The sequence below is a fragment of the Eptesicus fuscus genome, chromosome 2 (assembly GCF_027574615.1).
Source record: "Eptesicus fuscus isolate TK198812 chromosome 2, DD_ASM_mEF_20220401, whole genome shotgun sequence".
NCBI classification, from domain to species: Eukaryota; Metazoa; Chordata; class Mammalia; order Chiroptera; family Vespertilionidae; genus Eptesicus; species Eptesicus fuscus.
In genome coordinates this window covers 86,913,797-86,937,055 of record NC_072474.1, presented here as the reverse complement: position 1 = coordinate 86,937,055, position 23,259 = coordinate 86,913,797, and the positions used below count along the sequence as shown (strand labels likewise).

Here is a 23,259-nt window from a genome sequence, read left to right as displayed (position 1 = left end):
TTCTCCAAAATTGTTTTTTTTGTTATTTTTGATAAGAATAACAATGTGGGGTAATATAAGAAAGTTTTACTACTAGAGATAAAATCATTATAATGTCTTACCTTTTCAATGCTTTAAAATAAGAAATTGATTTATTGATGAGCTGGAAGAACTATTTACAAAAACCAAGCAGTCTTAAATCCCTCTTGGGACAAAGCAGGGGGGAGATGTCTAAATAGTCAGTCTAATTGTTAGAAGAACAGTATGGACAAAAACCTATTGCTGACTCAGCAGAAGCAGCATGGCCATCACCGTCCTCCTCCGACCTGTGGTAGAATCACCTGTTTTTCCTCCCGTGCTTATATCACTCCGTGGCTATGGTATCTCCAATCAGTCGGGTCACCAGCTCAGGGAGCACACCTCGACACACAGAGGGGTCCCACGGAGTGAAATGTCCTCCCTAGAATTAAGCCGATAGATGATGGGAGAATTCAGCCCAAGAGCATGGTCTCCATAGAAATAGTGACTTGAATGCTCTCTTCAGGGAGGCACATCACATCATGGACCTGGAATGGGCTCTGAATGTTGTTTTCTCTCTGGGGGCAGAGATAGAAATGACAAGAGAGAGGGTTTGTGTCACAATCCAAGGGAGTTCCTTGGATCTACTTAGTAAACGTGTCGTACTGAGCACACAGCCATATGCAAGACATGGCCCATGGTGGTTTTGAAAATATGTCCACACATGATTTGGTACTGCCTTCCCCAGGTGGAACCTAATTTGCCTCTCTTTGGGTGTGGGCTAGACTTACTAACTCACTTCTGATGAGAAGAATAAAGGGAAAGAGGTGGCATGTGTCTTCCGAGCTTAGGTGATAAAAGATGTTGTGGTTCCTGCCTTAGTCTCACTCTCTTGGGTCTGAGAGAAGCCAGCTGCCGTGTCATGAACAGCCCCGTGGGAAGGTGGGAAGGAACTTGCCAGCAGCCATGGGAGTGACCCACCGAAGATGTGGGACTTCCAGCCCACGTCAAGCTTCAAGTTGTTTTTCAGCCCCACTTGCCATCTTTTTTGTTTCCTTTTTTTTTTCCACTTGCCATCTTGATTGCAACTCATGACAGAACTAAGCCCAACCATCTAGTCAGATAATAACTATTGTCATAAGCCACCCATGTATTGGGGTAATTTACTATGCATCGGTGCTAGTAATGAGACAGTCCTTGAGCCTATTCATGTTTGGGGAACTTTGAGAAGCTGACAACAACAAACATTTACTTAGTGTCTATCATATCCATAGCACGGTGCTAGGCAGGTGGGGGGTGGTAGGAAGTGTAGCTGAACTGAAAAATCCCTTATCTCTGGATTCTGATTGCCAAGTGTGCCAGTCAGAATACGAAAGACAGCTTGAGTGGTAACTACTGACTATTGACCCTCTACTGAGCCAAGTGCTTTACCAACATTATCCCCTGACCATATTGCAAGGTTATGTAATCCAGATGCCAACTGGGGTCTCCTGACCTTTTGGCTCTGGATAAGAGAGCCAGAACCCAATTCCACTCCCTCCTAAAGACAGTGTCCTCCCCAAGATTTCTGTAAATTGCAGTAGGTTAAGGGGCAAGGTTCACATGTTTATGGTTATCTCTCACTGTTCCCTTCCCACTGTCATATTTCAGTCCACAGATGGTCACACTCTTGAGTTTCTAAATTGGATTATGCTACAATGCAAGGTTAAGGCAAGGAGAGCATGCATTTAATGCACCTAGAAGTGCCTGGCATTCAGCAGGTGCTCAATATTTCCCACAGTTCTGGGGAAGCAGATCTACATGCAGACAGCAAGCACTGTCTCTGGACTGTGCCAAGCAAACACAGAACTGGGTTCTTTACTTGACTTCCTCCAAACAAAGTAAAATAAAGCACTCACACCATGTGTTTCAGTGGACAGCATACTTTACTGAACATCTAGAAAGAGAGAGGGGGTTTACATTATAGAAACTCAACATCTTCAAGTAGAATAATTATATATTCTATTGTTTTTAAAAATCCTTTGTCTCCTCCACATCATGTGCTTTAGGGATTTCCTTCTTTTTTTAAATATATTTTTTATTGATTTCAGATAGGAAGGGAAAGGGAGAGAGATAGAAACATCCATGATGAGAGAGAATCATTGATCGGCTGCCTCCCGCACGCCCCCCACTGGGGATGGAGCCAGCAACCTGGGCATGTGCCCCTGACTAGAAACGAACCCGGGACCTTTCAGTCTGCAGGTGACACTCTATCCACTGAGCCAAACCGGCCAGGGCTGGGGATTTCCTCTTATCTCCTCTGGTTTTTCTCATCTCCCCAATTTCTGTTAAATTTCTAGTGCAGACTGTTACAATTCATTAGTAGGGTGCTGTTCTCGGAATGTCCACTAGAGGACACTAGTGCAACTCCTCCCTTACTAGTGTGCTATTCTGAGAATATCCACAAGTAAATTAGATTAACTATTTTTTTTTTTCTCAGCCTCTTTCTTATTCATCGAGCTCTGTGAACCTCAATGGACCATGTAATGCCCATCTATATTGAGGAGGGCAATCTATTTACTGAGTCTACAGATTCAAACACTAATTTCATCCAGACACACCCTTAATAGATACACCTAGAAATAATGTTTAATTTGTGCAACCTGTGGCCAGTCAAGTTGAGACATAAAATGCACCATCACAAACACATTTCAGTGATTTCACACCTGGGGACTTGTTAAAACTGGGGCATCTCAAATCTTGCCTCAGTTCTACTGCATTAGAATTTGCACTTTAATAAGATCCACACACAGATGGTGTCAGTTTGAGAGGCCCTGATCTTGGTGGATAAAATGTCTCCAGCCCTGAACTGTGAGATCAAGGTGATTCTGGCTGTCACTAGATACCTGGAAAAATCTATAATAATAAAAGAGTAACATGCTAATTAGACCGGACATCCTTCTGGACAACCTTCCAGATGAAGCCGGGGCTGCAAGGGAAGCCCAGGTCCCAGATGCCTGCTGGTGGCCAGAGGGAAGCCTGGGTCCCAGGTGCCAGAGGGAAGCTGGTGCCGGCAGCCGGGGAAAGGAAGGCCTACTCTTGCACGAATTTCATGCCTCCGGCCTCTAGTAAGTAAATAAAAATAAAATAATACAACTGACATTCCTCCTTGGAGGAAGATAATAGATCTCAAATTATTTCTACAAATAATTTTTTTATACACAATGTCCAGTACACAATCAAAAATTACTGAGTACACAAGTAATAAGACACCATAAGCCATGATCAGCAAAAACAACAGACAAGGGAAACAGGCTTCAGGTGTGAGATTCATTAGATATAGACTTTAAAAAAATGCTTCTTTTGTTCAATGATGTAAAAGCCAAGCATGAACATTCTGTCAGGAAAGTAAAACTATATTTTAAAAAAAAATGTCAGCAGATTTGAAAAAAAGCAAAACTCTAGAATTCTCAAAAATTCTGTAACTGAAAGTAAGAATTCAGTAAAATCATTTAGCATCAGATTAGACAAATAGCGGAAGAACTGGAAGATAGGTCAGAAAAAACTCAGTTGTAGAGATGGAAGGCTCCCGGGAAATAGGAATAAGGGGAAAATTCAAATGCATCTTTTAAATATTTGCAAAGACACTATCCTTGTAGCAGAGATATAACCACATTTAACAATCTCATGATGCCATCATACAGTAGTGTGCTTTGTGCAAGTCAAGGTATACACCTTTTACTAGTCTTAACAGAAAGCACCTGGAGCCCTGGCATTACATAATCCCTTTAACCTGATGACTATTATTCCGGTGCAAGCACAGTAATTCATAGCTCCTCTAACCTTCCCAGCCTGGCACACCCTGGCTGTTGCTGACTCCTGAGGTAAAATAAAAGCCATGATGTTTTTTGGGTGGAGTGAGGGTGTGGCTGACCACAGTTTTGCTGATTGCTGGGCCCTTCTGAGCAGACTCATTGGACTGCCTTGGAGGAGGAGGCTAAAGTCTGTGGTAAATTGTTGGGAAGGGTAGATTGCCGTTCTGGGAACAGGGCACTGCGTGGGAGACTTTGACAATGTAGCTGAACTTGAAATGATTAGTAAACTGGTATGTTATGTCAATCCAGAAAAATACAATATACTCTTAGCTTGCCTTATTTTTAAGCTTCTTGGGGAAACCTATAGGTTAGAAATTAAATCAATTCTATGGAAATGTGAGGTTCTTGTTAATGATGATAACGCCAGAGTTTATATGCTATAATTCCATCCAGGATAATTGGGAATTCTGGGGGCCTCAATCCCTTCAGTTCCAGCTTACTCTGCAGAGAAGGGCTGTACAGATTCCTATGTCTGTGCTGCTTCCTGGAAGAGTAAAACACTATAAACATTTCTGTTTTTTGTGTTGTTTTTTTTTTTGCCATAAAGAAACTTTCTAGCAATATCTTTGTACAATCTTTCTAACATTTCTGGCAGTTTTCCACTTTGATTTTTTTTCCTCCTTAAAATATTTAGCTAGTTAGCAAAATGTTGAATACGGTTTTTCTTTCCTTTTTTCCCCACATTCCTTTGACATTTAAGAGGAGGAGTTATTTGCCGAAGCTGGTTTGGCTCAGTGGATAGAGCGTCAGCCTGCGGACTCAAGGGTCCCTGGTTCGATTCCGGTCAAGGGCATGTACCTTGGTTGCGGGCACATCCCCAGTAGGGGGTGTGCAGGAGGCAGCTGATCGATGTTTCTCTCTCATCGATGTTTCTAGCTCTCTATCCCTCTCTCTTCCTCTCTGTAAAAAAATCAATAAAATATATTGAAAAAAAAAAAAAAAAGAGGAGAAGTTATTTGTTTGTTGCGTATGCCCGCAGGAGGACAGGTATCATGGACTGAGTCTGTGGGCCTCCTCAAATCCATATGTTAAAATCCTACCAAGTAATGTAGGAGCAGATGGAGCCTTTGAGAGAGGTGATCAGGTCATGAGGATGGGGCTGCCATGAACGGGATTAGTGGCCTCATAAGAAGAGATGCAAGAACTTTCTGTTTCTGTTCTCCAACACATGCAGATACAAGGAAAATACAGCCATCTGCAAACCAGACACTGGATCTGCTGGCACCTTGATCTTGCACACCCAGTCTCCAGAACTGTGAGAAAGGTCTGTGGTGTGAGCCCCCATCTATGGTAATTTGTTATAGCAGCCCGGCTAAGAGAACTGGGTTACTAAGATAACCCAGTGACACCAAACTTGGGGGGTGGGGTGGTCTGTGGATTGGGGAAGACAGAGTCCTCTGGGGGTAAATGGAAACATCCAAATCTCTCCCCTGCTTTACAGTGGACAAACTCCTAACAGAGATTATTATTTCAAAATACTCTAAGGTATTTTATGAATAAAATGAATATAGTCATAGGGGGGAAAAGAAAAAGAAAAAGAAACCACGGCTCCAAATTCCTTAATGAAATAAATAAAGCCCAATGGCATCTTCTTTTCTCAGCTGTCATTTGCGCTGTATCCCTGACTCACAAAGCGCTGGCCCTCATCAAAGTACAGGCCAAGAAGTCGTATGTATTTCTCTTCATCTCCACTGTTGTCACCTGATGGCAATTGACTTTGCCTCCCTAAACACTAATAGCAAATACCACAAAAGTTAATAATTGTAAACTGTGGTCAGAGCCTATATTCCTTCCTTTATATAATATGGTATGGCCAAAACATGCTGCTTTGTAGTCTACAGATTCTTTTCCACCTACAATTTCTTTTTGATTCTCACAATTACCTTTTTATCTAATGTTCTGATGATGTATTATCTAGCCTATCTAATAAAGAGAATATGCTAATTGACCATCACACCCTCACAAAGATGGACGTGCCCACAGCCAATAAGGAGGGAATATGCTAATTGACTGTCACACCCTCAAAGATGGCAATGCCCACAGCCACAAGATGGCGGCACCCAGTCCCCTCAGCCCCCCAGCCGCCCAGGGCCAGCCCAAGGTGCAGGCAAGCCTCAGATGGTGGCTGCCCAGCCACCCAGGGCTAGCCTGAGGGACGACCAAATGACTGAACAAGCAGGCTGCATGGGGCGACCAGATCGGCAGGGGTGGGGGGAGTTGGGGGCAACCAGGCTGGCATGGGAGGCAGTAAGAGGTGACCAGGCTGGAGGGGGAAGGAGTTGGGGACAACCAGGCCGGCAGGGGGGCAGTTGGGGGCAATTAGGCTGGCAGGGGGCCAGTAAGGGGTGACTAGGCCAGCAGAGGGACAGTTGGGGGCGATCAGGTCGGCAGAGGGGGGTAGTTGGGGGCAACCAGGCCGGTACACAAAGGCAGTGAGGAGCAATCAGGCTGGCAGGCAGGTGAGCGATTAGGAGCCAGTAGTCCAGGATTGTGAGAGGGATCCCGGATTGGAGAGGGTGCAGGCTGGGCTGAGGGGGACCCCCCCCCGCCCCCGTGCACGAATTTCATGCAACAGGCCTAATATGCTAAGTGTCCGACTGTCCAACCAGTAGCTATGGTGCACACTGACCACCAGGGGGCAGACGCTCAACACAGGAGCTGCCAAGCTGCAGTGACTTGGCAACAGTGCTTCTTGGGTGATGCCCCCCAAAACCAGAGAAGAGGGAGCCCGATTCCTTGCTGGGCCGCATGATTCCACCTTCGGCCATGGGTTATGTTGTTACTGGGGCACTATTGGCCCCAAATCTGGTTTACTTCACACTTATATTTGCATTCCACACCCTGTACGACAGCAACTTTGCAGAGTGCCCACTTGCACTCTGGGGCCCCTTGGGGGATGTCGGAGAGCCAGTTTTGGCCTGTTCCCACAGGCCAGGCTGAGGGATCCCACCTGCCGGAGGGACCCTGCTCACTCTGCAGACGCCCTTTGAGCCATAGTCCCACCCCAGGTGCAGCCACCTGGGGAGGGACCATGGGAGGTTGGCTTCAGGGTGTGTCCGGCCAGCTCACCCAGTCCCGCGCCCAGCCACCTTCTAATTAATTTCCTTTCAATGTGCATGCATCTGTACACCGGGTCACTAGTAGTGTAATAAACGATGTCTTAGGATTTCATGGATTAGAAGTTTGGGCAGAGCTTGGATGGGCAATCCTTCTGTCCCATGTGGCACTGACTGGGGTCATTTGCTGGGATGTGGATGGTGGCTGAACTGGACCATGGAGTCCAAACTGGCTTTACTCACGTGACAATGCCAGAAAGTATATGGCCATCTTTAACCTTCCACAGCTAGATTTTAGGAGGTGTTATTTGCATTGTCTAGATCAGTGATGGGCAACCTTTTGAGCTTGGTGTGTCAAACTTCGCCAAAAAACTGAGCATAACTCGGGTAGTGTGTCACTTTGAGGAAAAAACTAACTCCAAGACTCTAGTCGCAAATGTTTCATCCTCAGGAGCAGCAAATGTTTCATCCTCGGCATGCGGCCGCCTCAGTGGCCGCGTGTCATCAGAAATGGCTACGCGTGTCAGTGCTCACGCGTGTCATAGGTTCGCCATCACTGGTCTAGATGAAGAAATGAATACTCAGACTAGTAGGGGACTTGCCCAGAGTGGCACATCTAGTGAGCGGGGAAGGCGGGCACTGCCCAGGGCTGCTTATTCCAAGGTGCTGGACACCTTGTTGGACTCAAATATTTTCTGAAGAACAATATGCTAATACTGTTTCTTTTTTGTTCCTTCTCTCTCTCTCTCTTTCATTTTAAGTTAACGCTTATTTTCTTATTCATTTATATTTAGTTAAGATTTTTTTTTTAATTGATTTCAGAGAGGAAGGGAGAGGGAGAGATAGAAACAACAATGATGAGAGAGAATCATTGATTGGCTGTCTCCTGCACTTGCCGCCCCTGGAACCTGGGCACGTGTTCTTGACCAGAATCGAACCCGGGACCCTTCAGTCCACAGGCCAATGCTCTATCACTGAGCCAAACCAGTGAGGGCACTCCTCCTCTTTTAAAAGTTACTGGGAGAGACAAGGGCATTTGAGGGCCCAGATGGGCCCTTAACTGTCTATGTTTCTGATGGTACCTGGTTCCAGCGCCTCTTTTCCCATTTGACCCATTTCCTCCCCTAAGCACCTATGAGGTTGGGGGTGAGAGGGAAGGTGGGGGGAGACTTTCTCTAAGAATTGGGGGTCAGGATGACTGGAGTGGCACCAGCGGCCTCGCTTAGTGGATGCTGCTGGGTTAACATTGAGTTCTGAGCAGAGGGCTGAACCCATGGAGGAAGCACATGTATTTGAGATTAATGGGGGTGGGAACCTAGTCAGGAAATAAATAGCTATGGGCTGAAGCAGTAAGTCCGAGCCATTCGGTGACCAATATGAATCAGCCCTTTGGAATCTGGTTTTAAGTCGAGGCATCACTCAACAGAAGCCAGAGCGTGTTTCGAAGCCGTTGTTCGGTACAGCACAAATGGCTTTTTGCTGAGCACCTCCCAGGACACGACCCTTGCTCTAGTGCTCAGATTTGGTCACAGGAAATCCTGGGGTTATGTCTGACACTTGGTCTTTACCAATAAACTATGCCTCCACTTTCCTTTATCTCAAAATTTCAGAAGATGCCTCTTTTCTCTTCTAGTGAAGCAATGGCTGTACTAAACATTTCCTTTTTCTTATTATGGTGGAGCCTATTGCTACATTATATAATATCATTTTATATTATAACTAGAGGCCCGAAGCACGAGATTCATGCAAGGGGCTTCGTTATATTAGCGTAATATGCTAATTAGACCAGATGTCCTTCCAGATGACCTTCCAACAGCCCCAGCTTCGTTGGAAGGTCATCTGGAAGGACATCTGGTCTAATTAGCATATTACGCTTTTATTATTATAGATTAGTAATGATATATTACTTTATTTATGTTATCATTGTATTGCTATAATGGCCTATTGCTATAGTATCCTTTAGATTTAAATTCATGTGCCAAGTCTTTGCAAACACTTTGTCTCTCCTCTTTCCAAATTCCGGGATTGGTTTTATTTACTGCATTTAAATCTGCCTCATTTTTCACCAAATAGCAAAAGCCCCTTGGAAATCATATGTGAGCAGGGAAAATCCCCTTCCAGGTGCTTCTGAATGTCACCGTGCTGCATGCCACATCCCTTACCCCGCGTCGGCACTTCAAAGTCACAGCAGAACTGAAGTTCAATCAAAGCGTCGTTCACTCGGAACATTTTTGCTTTGTGGATATCAAGTACCACGTGTACTTGCAGTGGCTAGGATTTCCATAAAGGGAACAACAGGAGTGCTAGATTGCAATACCTACGAGTGAGGAGAGCTGTTATCACCAAGGGAAAGAAATTAAAGCAGAGGAAAGATGTTAGGAATAGAGTTAGCCACAGAGTTAGCCGATAATGAAAGGCAAAGGGCCTGAGCACTGTGGGGGAGGATTAGCGGGACCGTGAGGGGTGCCCATCAGATGTGTCCCTTTATCATCTCCTTTGTTCGCAATGTTGAAAGCTTGGGGAATTGCTGTGATTTGTGAAGTGCCTGCCACCGAGCTTGCCTCTCCAGCAGAGAAAGACGGTGTGGCTCGGTTTAGTGCAGTGGTTTCCAAAATGGGGTCTTGGACTCCTGCAGCTGCTCAAGACCATTATCTGGGGTGCAGGGAAAATAGTAATTAGAATTACTATTTTACTCTGCATTACGTTCTTGTTTTAAATTTTTGTTTTGGGGTTATGTTTACACAGCGATGACAGTGATGAAAGGGAGTTCCATCCCAGGCAGCACCGGGATCACCTGGGAACCGGTTAGACATGCACATTCTTGGGGCCCATCTCAAACCTACTGAATCTCTGACGCTCTGGGGGTGGGCCCGAGAATCTGTGCCTGGGCAAGCTCTCCGAGGGATTCTGATACCCAGTAAAATTTGAAGAGCAAACTGGTTTCTAATGAATATCGTATGTTTATAAATAAATTCACAAATAAATTCACACATGTGGACAATGCACTCAGAAGTCTTTCCTGATGAGATAGATGCTCAAACAAAAGCTGATGCTGTGGTGGAAACTTGCTGACTCAAGAAGCACATATTTCTTCTTCCCTTTTTGTCTATTTTGGTAATTAACTCTGGGGTGGGGCAGTCATTTAGCCTCTTCTTTCTGAGTGCGCTTAAGCAAGTCGCTTAATCACTCTGGAAAATGAGAATAAAGTGAGATGTTACTATCTTACAGGACTGTGATGGGAGTTAAATGAGCTTGTGTATACCAGAAGCACGTAGTGAGCTCTGAGCCAAAATAGATGTTCTTTTTCCCCTTACAGCTTTCCACCCCACAGCATCAGCAGGTGAAGTAAGTTCCACCTGCTAGGGCAGATCCATCGGTCCTCAAACACATCAGTATGCTGCATGTATGAGAGCCGCCACCCCCCCCCCCCAAATCTCTTATAGTCTACAGGCTGAAACCTGGCCTATTACCCTTTGTGGAGCCTTGACAATGATGACAGATGGAGAGGGCAGTGAATGAGTTTATTCAACATATTTTCCCTCTCCATGAGTTGCATGTAATTTCCCATTGAAACTCCAAGGTGCAAAGAACAGTCGTGCTGTAGACTGGAGCAGTTCAATACCACGCTGTCGGGAGGAGCAGCTCGGAAAAGCCATGTCTGCTTGTCCTGGCAGAGCAAGTAGCCTCTGATTCCAGCTGAGTTAGTCCATGGGAGCCGGCGAAAAGTGTTGGCCAGCGCTTTCCCCTAAGTCGTGAAGCACTCCCAGTTAGTGTTCGTAAGAACTCTCTGGAGAGCGTGTGAAATGAGCACATTTCTGGGCCCAGTGGCACTCAGCATTGCAGAGACAGAATAGAAGCCACGGACTCTCCTTATGCTATCAAACCCACTAGCTCTCCACAGCCTAATTCTAGACACATCAAACCATCTATTAACGTAAGGTTAAGCTGGAGACTGCATCTGTGCAAGACCAGTGGACACCTGAATGCACTTGGCGGGTGAGGGGAGAAGTGCAGGAGAGCCCCTTTGCCCTCTGACACTTCACTTCTGTTAGTCGTGATGGATAAAAGATCAGCAGAGAATTGATCAACTCTTGATGCATGAAAGGTGAACTGAGTTTGGGTTTCGTGCTAGATCATCGAAGACAGAGCTCTTGCTCTGAAGGTTTCTAACAGGGAAGGATGCGGCCTGGCAGAGGGGGGAGGCCCGCTGGACGCGGGACAAGAAGAGCTGCACTGCCCTGGATGGTTTGGCTCAGTGGATAGAGCGTTGGCCCTTGTACTGAAGTGCCCCGGGTTCAATTCCAGTCAAGAGCACCTACCTTGGTTGCAGGTGCCCAGACCCTGGTCGGGGTGGGTGCAGGAGGCAACTGATCAATGTGTCTCTCTCACATCGATGTTTCTCTCTATCTCTCCCTCTCCTTTCCACTCTCTCTAAAAAAAAATCAAAGGAAAAATATCCTGGGGATGAGGATTAACAAAAGAAGAAGAAGAAGGAGGAGGAGGGGGGGGGAGGAGGAGGAGGAGGAGGAGAAGGAGGAGGAGGAAGAGGAGGAGGAGGAGGAGGAGGGGGAGGAGAGAAAGGGGGGGAGGAGGAGGAGGAGGAGGAGGAGGAGGAGGAGGAGGAGAAGAAGAAGAAGAAGAGGAAGAAGAGGAAGAAGAGGAAGAAGAGGAAGAAGAGGAAGAAGAAGAAGAAGAAGAAGAAGAAGAAGAAGAAGAAGAAGAAGAAGAAGAAGAAGAAGAAGAAGAAGAAGGGCTGCACCCAACTTGGCTTTATGAGCTAGGACTTTCCTGGTTGCAAGTGACTGAAACGTAATATGAATTACAAAGAGAAAATGTATTGTCATGAAACCAATCCCCTAGAAAGGGGGTTGGGGGGGCAGGGCAGCCCAGCCAGGCCACAGAGTCACTGGAACCAAGGACTAGATAGCCATCAAGACAAGGCCACTGCCCGGGTTGTTCCCTGGGTCTGGAAAGCTTTTTCCTCCCTCTTAGTGTACCTACTACTCATTATTCATGGGCCTCCAGTCACCTCCTCCGGGGCGGGCGGCGGGAGGCGGGGAGGGCTCCCCTCCCCCACTCCTCTGCCTGACTGTATGACACAGAGTCCTGGCTGAACTGTTCAAGACTTTGGGGCCAGTTAGGAAAAAGGTGACCCTTTTGGGTAGGCAGTGCCAGCGTGTGAAGAAAAAGGGGCCCTTCCTCCGGGCCCGGTGGCTTGGTGAGAGGACGGTGAGTGGGATTCCCGCTCCCTCGCCCTCTCGGCTGTGCGTCTTTGTGCAGAGCACACACTGTACAACCGCACAGGTGGCTGAGTCAGACCCCCTGCTGTGTGCTCTCGGGAGATTATATACTGTTCTCCTTACTATTTGTCAAAATAGCAGTTTTACTTTGCTTGCATGATTGTTTAAGGAATGTCCTCTCTGCAAGCCTTTAAGTCCCACGAGGGCAGCAACTGGTTTTGTTTTTGCTCAACATGTTATTCCTAGAGCCCAGCAGTATCTGGCACATGGAAGGCCCTTGACAAATAATGTTTCATGAATAAATGAATGAGCAAGCAAATGAGTGCTTGTTTCTTTATTTCCCTTGGACTGGCTTTGTCTCTGAGGTGGGAGCCACCGTTGCTTGCAGCTTATATGAGTCCTCAGACAGATTTTAATTCCGATTTTGAAAATGCCAGGGAAGGATGCTAATTGGCCCAGCTGGAACATAAGCTTCCTGGGAGTGGGAGGCACCCTGATTCGCACCCCAGCGCAAAGCTCTGTTTAATAAATGGTGGGGTGAGCGGTTCCCCCAAAGAAGAGAGGGCCCTTCCTAGCGAAAGTGGGGGAGGGCCTGGCAGAAGCAACCCCAGATGTCCCCGCACTGCCATTGACCTGCCGTGGGGGAATGTGTGAGCTCACCTCTGAGCTCACCCAGCCCAAAGTTCTGTTCCCCTTTGTTCTGGTTCTGTTCTTCCTGCCAGATTCTGTTCCAGTGTTGCAGGGGTTAGTGGAAAAAGACATGACTGTGGGCAGCCTCAGTCTAGGGAGTCTTCATGGAGGTGAGCTTTAAGATGAGTTGGAAAGGCTGAGGCGCTGTTGGACAGAGAGAGAGGAAGAAGGGGAGAGACTTTTCCGGGGGAGGGGCTGGCTGGGGCAAGTACGCTAGGTGTTGGTGTGGAGCCATTTGTTTGTTAGGATTTTTTTAATGCAAATATCTTTGTAAGGGGTGCCCTGCTAACTCATCTACATTTCCCCCCGAACTAGCTTATCCCAGAACAGCAAGCTGGTCATCCACAAGGATCTGAGGGAATGAGACATTGGACAGGTAACTTTTGATAATCAAAATAGGTCCTGGGTACAAGCATCTCGAGGGTGTGGATCCATTTAGTGGATCAGCCTGGGGTCTATGTACATTTTGCATGTGTGCTGGGGGGCGGGGGTAGGTAAGGAGGAGAGAGATTTGCCCCAATGCAGGAGAGTGACTCAGGGAGGCATGGAAGAAAGAAGGGTCCCTCATCCCTTACACCACTGGCCCTAAACCCTTCCCATGATCGTTAAGTATAATAACCTCTCGGTACCTGTCCCCTTTCCAATTCTTTTTTTTTTTAATGTTTTATTATCTAATGTTAACGATTACTCATTTATTTATTTTAATATATTTTATTGATTTTAAAGAGGAAGGGAGAGGGAGAGAAGGATAGAAATATCAATGATGAGAGAGAATCATTGATTGGATGCCTCCTGCACACCCCCCACTGGGGATCGAGCCTGCAACCCAGGCATGTGCCCTTGGCCAGAATCGAACCTGGGACCCTTCAGTCTGCAGGCCGATGCTCTATCCATTGAGCCAAACCAGCTAGGACCCCTTTCCAGTTCTTCACGTGACCCCTTTCCAGTTCTTCACGTGACCCCTTTGTGGCTTTCCTCAAGGATGTTTGTTAAGCTCATTTCAATATTCCTCAGTCTTGTTCCTACTGGGGAACAGTGAGGTTTGCCTTCATGTGCCAAGGATGGGCCTCATCCTGAAAAGGGAAGCGGTCTGTCCAGGAGGGCTGCCCACCGGGCACTACTTGGGTAGCCTGGGCACCTGGAAGGGGAGCTGGAAGAGGGAGAGAAGGCTCACCCAGGGGAAGTGGGAGCAGGGGGCAAGTTGTACAGTTTAGAACACCTGCAGCGGCCATCCTTAAAGCTCAATTGCCTGTGACCGCACTCTGCTCCTTCGGGGCCTACGTACAGAACCCAACATGTACTCCTGTTGCTGGATCCTTGAATCTGTTTAACAAGGAAGAGAATAGAGGTCCATATTCTCCGGAACTGGGGAAACTGTGTTTCATGCTGCTATAACGGTGGGCAGAGAGAACGCTGGGCATTTGCCCTGGGCCTTAGAACTGTGCTCGGTGTGGCTGTCCGCGGGTGCTAGGACAATCAGTGTGTACAGTCTCTGCAGTGATGGGCTTGGAGTGTGTATTGGGGGGGTGGGTGAGCAAGCAGCCCTCTGTAAAATGCTAAACAACACAGCAAGATAGCACAGTGATAAAAAAAAGACAGATCTGAAGCTCGTCGGCGTGGCTTTAATGCTCCCAGTTCTGCCACTTACTAGCTGTTGACTTCAGACAGGTTACTTTACCCACTTGTGCCTCAGTCTCCTCACCTGTAAAATTAGTTTAACAAAAATTCCTACCTCTTGGGATTGTTGGGAGGGTTCAATGAATTAATTTGAGCACTAGAGCAGTATCTGGTGCCAAGTGATGGCACTTAAGTGTTTGCCAATATTTATATCCCCCAATGTATTGTTTGTGGATTTGAAATGTTTCCCAAAGCTAAAGTTATAGAAAATTTGCATGGAGGCTTAGAATAGACTAAGGTTGTAGTGAGAGAACGTCAAAGCCATGAAAGATAAAATGGAAGCAGTTGTAGGGACTTAAGGTTGGACTTTCAAATTGACCAGTCTCTGGGGGTGGGGGCAGGGTGGTTGGGGAGGAGTGGGGGAGACTAGAGTGCAGTGGGGCTTGGGGTCCGGGGATGAAGGGATGAAACAATGAGAGAGAAGGCAAAGGGCGACTGTGGGCAGAGTAGGACCGAGAGTCAGGGTGTGGGTGACTGCAGAAAAAGCAGTTAGACTGTAACCCAGTTTGGAAGGAGAGGTGAGTAAAATGTGGAAAGAGATGAAGTTTAAATTTGGCATCTCTTCTCCAGAGAGCACTTCTCTCTTGCTCTATATCCAATACTTCCATTCTGCCTTCAAAATGCTACTCCCCGAGCCAAGCCCTTCCCCCGCTCCCACTCACTGCCCACAAACCTGAAACTGAGCCCCCACCCCCTCAGTGCCCTAACAAAATTCCCATTATTTGCAGGCTCAGATGTTAGCCCGACTTGGGAGCAAAACTAACAGCGTGGAACTCATCTGTCACTAACCAAATTACCGATAGCCACTGACTAGTCCCTAAAGTGCAGGGATTATCAAAAGAATTTACTTGTGAAGGCAAATGAATATCTAATTTAGGAATTATTAATTTATGGGGTGGGAATAGGCAGGTTTCAGGCCTTTGACAGAGTCATCATTTTCAATGGTTTATAAAGGGGCCTGCAACTCAAAATTTTAAGGGCACTTGCTTAAATCTATTTTGGCTAAGGCAGTGTAACTAAGTTGGCATTTAGCTTAGTTGGAAGAAAATATTTTTCAGTTCTGTTAGTGATTTGTGTATGTGTGTGCATGTCCAAATTATTTTCTTTTTTTATTTTGGAATCACGGATTTTTTTTTCTTAGATGCTTGGATTCATTGTTTTTCTCTCATCCACACAGCTCCTGTGGTTGCTTCAATTAGGGGTTCAGGTTGTGAGTGTCAGGAGGCATGGGGTAGCTGAGGCAGGTAAAGGTTTACTTGTAGAATCTGCTTAGTCACAGGTTTTTGACATCCTACATCCTCTTCCTCTAAAACAGGAAGTTCTTACTTCCATAATATGGTATCATCACCAAGGAAGTGAGCATATATTTTCCCCAGCTCCCATCCTCTTCCCTCCCCCATTTCCAATTGCTGTCTGCAGCTCCATCCACTCTCCCAGAATGCTTCACTTTGCCATAATGAGATGCTCGGCTGCTGTGCAGCACCAATGTCTGGAGATGGATGGGGCCTCCTGTACTGCCCTGAGAGGGATGTTAAAAGACATTGTATTCATGGATGCAGGCTAGAAAAGGCGAGGAGGAATGAAAAGCCTGACAACACACAGAAGCCATTGTCCAAGTAAAATGGTTATTCTTTTTGTCCATTCCCTGCTAGATGGAGTAACTGGAGAGATGCTATGTTCCTGAAAGTCACTATAAAGGTCATGCATTGTTTAGATTCAATTGGAAAATTATACCTTCTGAGATCGATTTAATGCGACACCGTTAGGACTTGATTAGCTCAGTGCGAATAAGGTGAAAATACCCCAATGCAGGGAAGAACATGTGGTAATGAATAAATACATTTTTGTTTGAATACGCTGTTAAATCTGTAGGCAGGTGTGATTCTTATAAAATAAGAAAGCCCTGGGGGGAAAAAAATAAATGTCAGTTTAAGTATTCTATAGTTGGGCTGTAGAAAAAGATTAGCAAAAAGAAAAAAAAGGCTTATTAATGCTATCTTGGAAGTTAGAAATAGTTTTAAAAGTAAATTAAATTTTCTCTATATCTAGGGGAAGCAAAAAATTCATTGCTAAATGAAATTGAAACACTCATATAAAATGTCAGAGGAATGGACAATTCATAGTTTTACTGAGAGATCCTTAAAATGGCTGCTTTAGAAAGAAAAAAAACAACAGGATTTTTCTAGATATTTAAAAATACAGACTCCTTTTTATTTGAAATAGTCCCAAGCATAAAAATTAGCCCTGCACTGCACAAGATACCATTAGGTTCACAAAGAAATATGTGCATCACATAATTGGTGCTCATGCATTCATTCCTGCTTCCCTCTCCTACTTTTATAAATGCTTTTACATATTTTATCTTACTTAGTCCTTATTTAGTCCTTGAAGGTAGAGCTCACATTTTTATAGATGAACGAACTGAAGCTCCAGACAAGTTTAATGCCTGCTCAGGGGTTTAAGTGGTAGGGTTTTGAGTCTTAATTCAGCCTGGTGCAAGGTATTACTTAAAGACATTTTGCCTTTGCCTCTGGGATAGTAGATTAAAAATCTTTATACCAGTAACTGTGGCTCTCAGGGAAGGGTAACATTATTTCAAAGTACAAGGAAGAGAAATTATTCATTCTCGGGAACACAATATTTGTCTCTATTCATGTAGAATCTCCTGCAATTTATTACCATCTATTTACTTGTTTAGGATGCCATCTTTCTATAGCCACAGGAACTTCCTATATCCATTTGAACTTCTAGTATAAATAAATCCTTATTCAGTTCATTTTCAAAGAGTTTGAATGACACAGCACTGATAGTGGTTACTCATTTTTTCCCTTTATGTGTAAAGTCTCACATTTCAATTCCAAACCAGGCTAATTTCCCATTGGTGGCATGTCCTGGGGAAGGATGCTTTTGTATGGTTCAGAAAAAATTGCAAAAGGGCTCCCAGGGCTAAAATGCCCAGTGTGAATTGGTTCTGGAAAGTTCCATCTGTTAAATTTATTTATTTTTTTTAATTGGGGGCCATGCCATAGCCCCAAAGGAGGAGGATGAAAAAATGGAAGACTCTTGAACGTGCCCACATGATAGGAATGTAACAATTCTATGAAGTAACTTGCCGTGATTATAAAGAGGTTGCTGTGTTTGTCAGTGTCTGACCTCTGGTGTAAGATAGGTAGGGGAAAAGGAAGCTGACAAAAGAGAAAGTGTGGTAAAGCAAGATGGCAGGCAAAGGATGCCATCTTTATAGGTTGTCAGTCACTGCCAGTTTTGAGGAGAGGCTGTCCTCACTGGTAACACGGAGGTAAATGCCTACTTATGTGCTTTTCCCATTAACCTGATAGTTAAGATCTGATTGTATGCAGGTATTGAAAAATTAAACCAACATTTTTATAACCCTAGTAGCATCTGGCAAGTGGCTATTAGCAAAACTGTTCTGTGTATGTATGTGAAAAGCAACATATGTTATAGTGACAGCCATTTGTAATTGAAAGCTTGAGAGCTGAAACAGGTTCCCATTGACATGGGCCTCAGTGGTTAAAAGGTGAATTCCAGGAGGCTGAAGAGGCTGCCCCCTCTCTCTGATTTTTTTCAGAGTATTTGAGTATTTTTCAGAGTATTCAGCAGAGCCCTATTAGAGACTCTGGATAAATAATGTCGGCTGCCCAGCCGCCCAGGGCTGCCTAAGGCTCTGGTAACCAGGGCCAGCCGAGGCTTGCGCTGCCAGCAGTGGCAGCAGCAGAGGTGTGATGGGGGCGTTGCCTTCCCCTGATCACTGAGTTGCCTCCCACCCCTGAGGGCTCCCAGACTGTGAGAGGGGGCAGGTCGGGCTGAGGGGACCCCCCCCCCCCCGCCCCCGTCCAGTGCATGAATTTTCATGCACCAGGTCTCTAGTCTTATTCATAATATACCATGAAGTAGATAGTTACTGTTGAAACAAGATCAAAAGGATAAAATAGACAAGAAAGATATAGTAACCTGGAAATAATCTGACTGATACTTTTCCTAATACATGTCTACAAAGACAGCCTGAGTGGTTAGATATTCAACTCAAGAAAGAGGTCAGATGTCACTATTGTTTAAAAGCAGATTCGCAGGGACATCATATAATACTTTCAACAATAAAGGTCAAAAACAATAAAAGCAGATTCACATCCATATTATTGTAACCTTATAAATCAATCTCTCAGGGCAAATATTAATAAAAATTGAGGGAACTGAAGCCCAGCATGGGAACATTATAGGGATACTGTTACCTATTAGCTGAGTGGCAATTTACTGAAGCTCTCTAAGCCTGTTAACTTACTTATAAACTGGGGATAATATTAGTACCCCATTGGGATGGTGGAATAATTTACAATCAAAGCACTACAAGGGTAGTGCCCATCACCTTGGAAACACTAAAAAACGCTATCATTATTTGGGTTGGCAAACTGTCAGTTGGTTATGAGTTTGGAGAAGTAAACTATGCTGACTTCTATGGATATACAGTTGATCCTCGAACAACACAGATTTGAACTTTATGGGCCCACTTATACATGGACCTTTTTTTCAATAAATACTGTAAATGTGTTTTCCTTATGACTTTCTTAATATTTTCTTTTCTCTAGCCTTATTGTAGGAATACAGTTTGTAATATATATAACGTACAAAATATGTGTTGTCTGTTTATGTTATTGCTAAGGCCAGTGATGGCGAACCTATGACACGCATGTCAGCACTGATACGCGTAGCCATTTCTGGTGACATGCAGCCGCTGAGGCAGCCGCATGCCGAGGATGAAACATTTGCGAAATAATGTTTTTTCCTCCAAGTGACACACTACTCGAGTTATGCTCAGTTTTTTGGCGAAGTTTGACACACCAAGCTCAAAAGGTTGCCCATCACTGGCTCAGGCTATTAATAGTTCAGTTTTTGGGGAATCAAAAGTTATATGTGGATTTTTGACTGTGAGTGGGGTTAGCACCCCTCGATCCTTCATTGTTCAAGGGTCAACTGTATTTACTTCCTCCTTGGCTGACGTTCTTTCTCACTCTCTTCAAATCTTACCGGGGGCACATTTACCTATTTGTCTGAGCAGGCCCAATGTTATTTTAGTCTTGAGGACTATGCCATTCCTCATTCTATATCCCCAATCCTAACACCTGCAGGAAAACCATGCTATTGTGGAATTTGGGGAAAAGTTTTAGAATTTGATTTAGACCTCTGTTGTTCTTTATCTCACTAGACTTTTCCATATAAAAATTTAATTTAGGCTTAGGGTATTTAAAAATATATTTGATTAAAATTAATATTGTACAACAAAAAAATAGAAAAATCCAATTAAATTGTGTATCAGTTGACACAAGGTAACTTGTTTGAAATTACCTTAAAGCAGGTGAAGCAAAATGGCAGAGAGACTGCATCCCCAAATATCTCTACTCATCAGAGTCCCAAGACAATTATTAATTTTTCTCTCCAAGGATTTGACTATAAACACACAAGTGGAACTCTTTATTTTGGTAAACATCCCTGCAAGGGATCAAGCTATTTGGGAATGCTACCAATGAGAAAAAAGTGGAAATATATTATATATTGAAAAATACTCTTACTGAATTTTCTAGCTCTGAAGTATAGAATTTGTATTAGATTGATATAATAACTTCCAAATGGGGAGGGAGAGCAATTTACCCATCTTTTGAATTTGAAGCTTTGCTATTGATTGGACAGTGTGGTTCAGGGGAAAATTAAACTTAATTAATGCTTTATTATTAACTAGCTGAGTGACTTGGATTAAACATTTAACTCTTTTGGACTTTAAGTCTCATATTCTTAAAATGAGGAATTTGGATTTGATAATTTCTAAGGTTCCTTCCAGATCTAAAATTTCACATTACAGTCAACATTCAGTTCACTTTAAGGAACAGTTAACTAGTACCTACTATTTGAAAGCACTGTACGAGGTACTAGGGACATAAAACTCAATGTAATAAGTTTCCTGCCCTCAAAGGTTTATAATCTTATGGATTATTAAAACCATGGGATAATATTTACAGAATATTATGTAGTCATTTATACCTGTTTTATTATTCAAAAACGTGGGGTCATAGAGGCAGACCAATAATGAGCTTTGCTGCTCAATCTTCAGGCTGTAGCTGACCCACTACAAAGATGTGTGTAAATTACTGTTTTTTATTTGAAAATAATCATACTGATTTAACTGAAAAAAAAAACAAAAAACACACACACACACACAAAAAAAACAAAAACAAAAAACCACCAGAGGCTGTACATTCTATACTTTTTTAGGGATACCCTGTGCCAGAAGAGTGCTGGATTTTAGGGGCCATGTAGCGGGCAGGTCCCTCATGTAGCTTAATTGTTGTTTACATACATTATTACAAAATTTGCTGCAAATAAACCCATATAGCAAATGGCTACCTAAGACAAATTAATTGTGGGCTTATTTGAATTTTCCCAAAATAACATCTGTGTCTCAGCCCTTGAAGTATGATGGTAAGCAGTAAAAGACCATACAAATATTACATATACAAAATATTATGGACTTGTATAAACTATATGTAATTTATTATTTCCTAGATGTAGAACAGGTTGAAAACATTAATGGGATAAAGAATGCAGGAGCACCTTTTCTGCTGAGAGTAAGGACAGACATTTTGCAATGAATCTGTGGGTCCAGGATGGCCTACCTCAGAGTCTAGAGGTACCTACCCCTCTCGGTAGGGCCCAGCTGACGCTCTCAGGTTAAAGGTCACCAATATGGATGACATTCCTGTGTTGAGAAGGAACCTGAGGTGGCTAAGTTCAGGTTTAATGATGAAAGTCTATGATTAGATGTTCATAGAAGGATAAGTGTTTGAATGATAGAAATACCACAGATTATATTTATAAATGATTAGAGGCCCAATGCACGAAATTCATGCAAGGGGCTTCCTACCCCCCCCCCTCCCAGGTCGTTCCGCTGATCGGTCTAATTAGCATATTACGCTTTTAGTATTATAGAAGATAAGGATGTAACTTATTAAGGAGACATTACGGTATTACAATGCCAGTGGTGTGGGACAGGGGAACTAGTTTGGATGCCGTTCTTCAAATATCTGGTGTTTGGTGTAACATTATGCCCTGATTTGAAACCTTGGCTGTAGAAATCCAGCACCAAGACGACTTTTGTTCTGTTGGGGCGGGATCAGTAGACCGCTCCGGTGCCCGCTGGGGCAGGGCCTGGGGATACCGGGAGGTGGTGTACAACGTGCAGGGATTGGGGTAGGAGGGCGCGATCCTCCATTCATACCTCGGAACAATCGTTCTCCCTACAATAACGCGAGTGTGGTGAGTTGGTTTGAGAGTCCTGAAAAAACTGGTCGGAACTCAGGAAAATGGTGCAAATTCTCGACTTGGGAAACTCGGTGGTCAGAAGTCACCTACACTGAACGTCCTCCCCTGCCAAGTCCCAGCCAACTTGTTCTCTGGGCCCCCGCCCAGCGCCAGTGACTTGGGCTGGGGACCTGCCGAGGTGCGGACGGCGTCGGCGGCTCAGAGCGTGGCCCCGGGTCTCCTCCGCGGCTCTGCGGTCTGAAGCTTGCGGACAGACGTCTGACGGACGAGGCCCGCCACACCCGAAGCCTTCAGGGCAGCCCGTTGGTGACGAAGGGGGAAGAAGCGTGTTAACTCTGGAAAAGGAGTGCACTCGAAAACGGCGGGACAGACTGTGGTACGAGAAACGGGAATTGGTGCCTCACCAGAGTGTGTGCTGGACAGGAAGACGCGGCGATTCTTCATCCAGTGTCCAGCTGTAGGAAACAGCTTGCAAGAGAAGTCCAAGTTCGGCGCGGACTGGGCTCCTGCAGAGAGCCGCTCCGAGGCGTGCGTCACAGGCGGGGGAGACCCGGACGCGAAGCGCCAGGCACGAAGGACGGGCTGCCTCTCCTACTTCTGTGCAGCGAGACACCCAACTGCCCCGACTGCGCCTCCCCTTCTAGGTTTTTCTGGGAACACTTGGCGTGCTTTGTTTCAGGCGCCGACCCATCTTTCTGGGTTGGTCCGCAGCTCCACCAATCCCGCCCGCGACGAGGCGGAGCTTCAGGGTCAAGGTGGACCAATTCCCCAGCCTCGCCCCTACACGCGCTTTCGGACCCCCGGGGTTGAGTGACAGCAGCCAGGACCAACCCGATACTCCAGAGCGTGGTCTCCGCCAGGGGCGTTAGGGGGACGAGGCGCCCGGACCAATCGCATTGGACTTCAGGGGGCGGGGCCTCTTTGACCGCTCCAGAACGGCGCGCTCTGCACTCCTCTCGTCAAATGAGAGGCGCGGAGGGGCGGTTCCTCGGCCGAGATTCACCCAATTGGAGGAGACGAGGTGGGCGGGGCCGGAGTGCCTGGCGGCGGGTCCTCAGCTCCCAGCCGAGGTGCGGCGAGCCGGTGGGGATACCGCGAGGCGAGCGCGGGATCCTGGGCGGCTAGCGGGGTGTGAGCTGTCCGAAAATGCACTCGGATGCTGCCGCTGTCAGTGAGTAACAGAGGGAGAGCGAGAGAGCGGGCCGGGGCCGGGTGGCTGCCAACACGCTCCACTCGGGTCTCGCCGTGCCTGCGCCTCCTGTCCTGAAACGCGCGGGGAGCCCCTGCCCGAGAGCCACCCCTTCCCCTCCCGGGGCCGGGGCGGGCGGTGCCGCCTTGGGCAGCGCGGGGCGGGGGCGGGCGTGGGGGGAAGGGGCCGGCCTGCTAGGGGAGGGCGGAGGTGAGGGGGGTGGGGAC

General features: G+C 45.7%; 1 protein-coding gene across 3 annotated transcripts in view; it reads left to right on the top strand.

Annotated features, from left to right (window-relative positions):
- Positions 1 to 12,886: 12,886 nt before the first annotated feature.
- Positions 12,887 to 23,259, top strand: part of DCUN1D4 (defective in cullin neddylation 1 domain containing 4) — an 80,889-nt gene continuing 70,516 nt past the window's right edge. For 2 of the 3 annotated variants that reach the window (XM_028143787.2, XM_028143784.2), the window contains exons 1-2: positions 12,887 to 12,947; positions 13,153 to 13,213. In XM_028143787.2, coding sequence (XP_027999588.1) covers positions 12,942 to 12,947; positions 13,153 to 13,213 — 67 coding nt within the window. In that variant the 5' untranslated portion in view covers positions 12,887 to 12,941. Of the gene's footprint in view, positions 12,948 to 13,152; positions 13,214 to 22,903; positions 23,015 to 23,259 lie in introns of those variants that run through there. The other variant, XM_028143786.2, reaches the window with a different exon arrangement.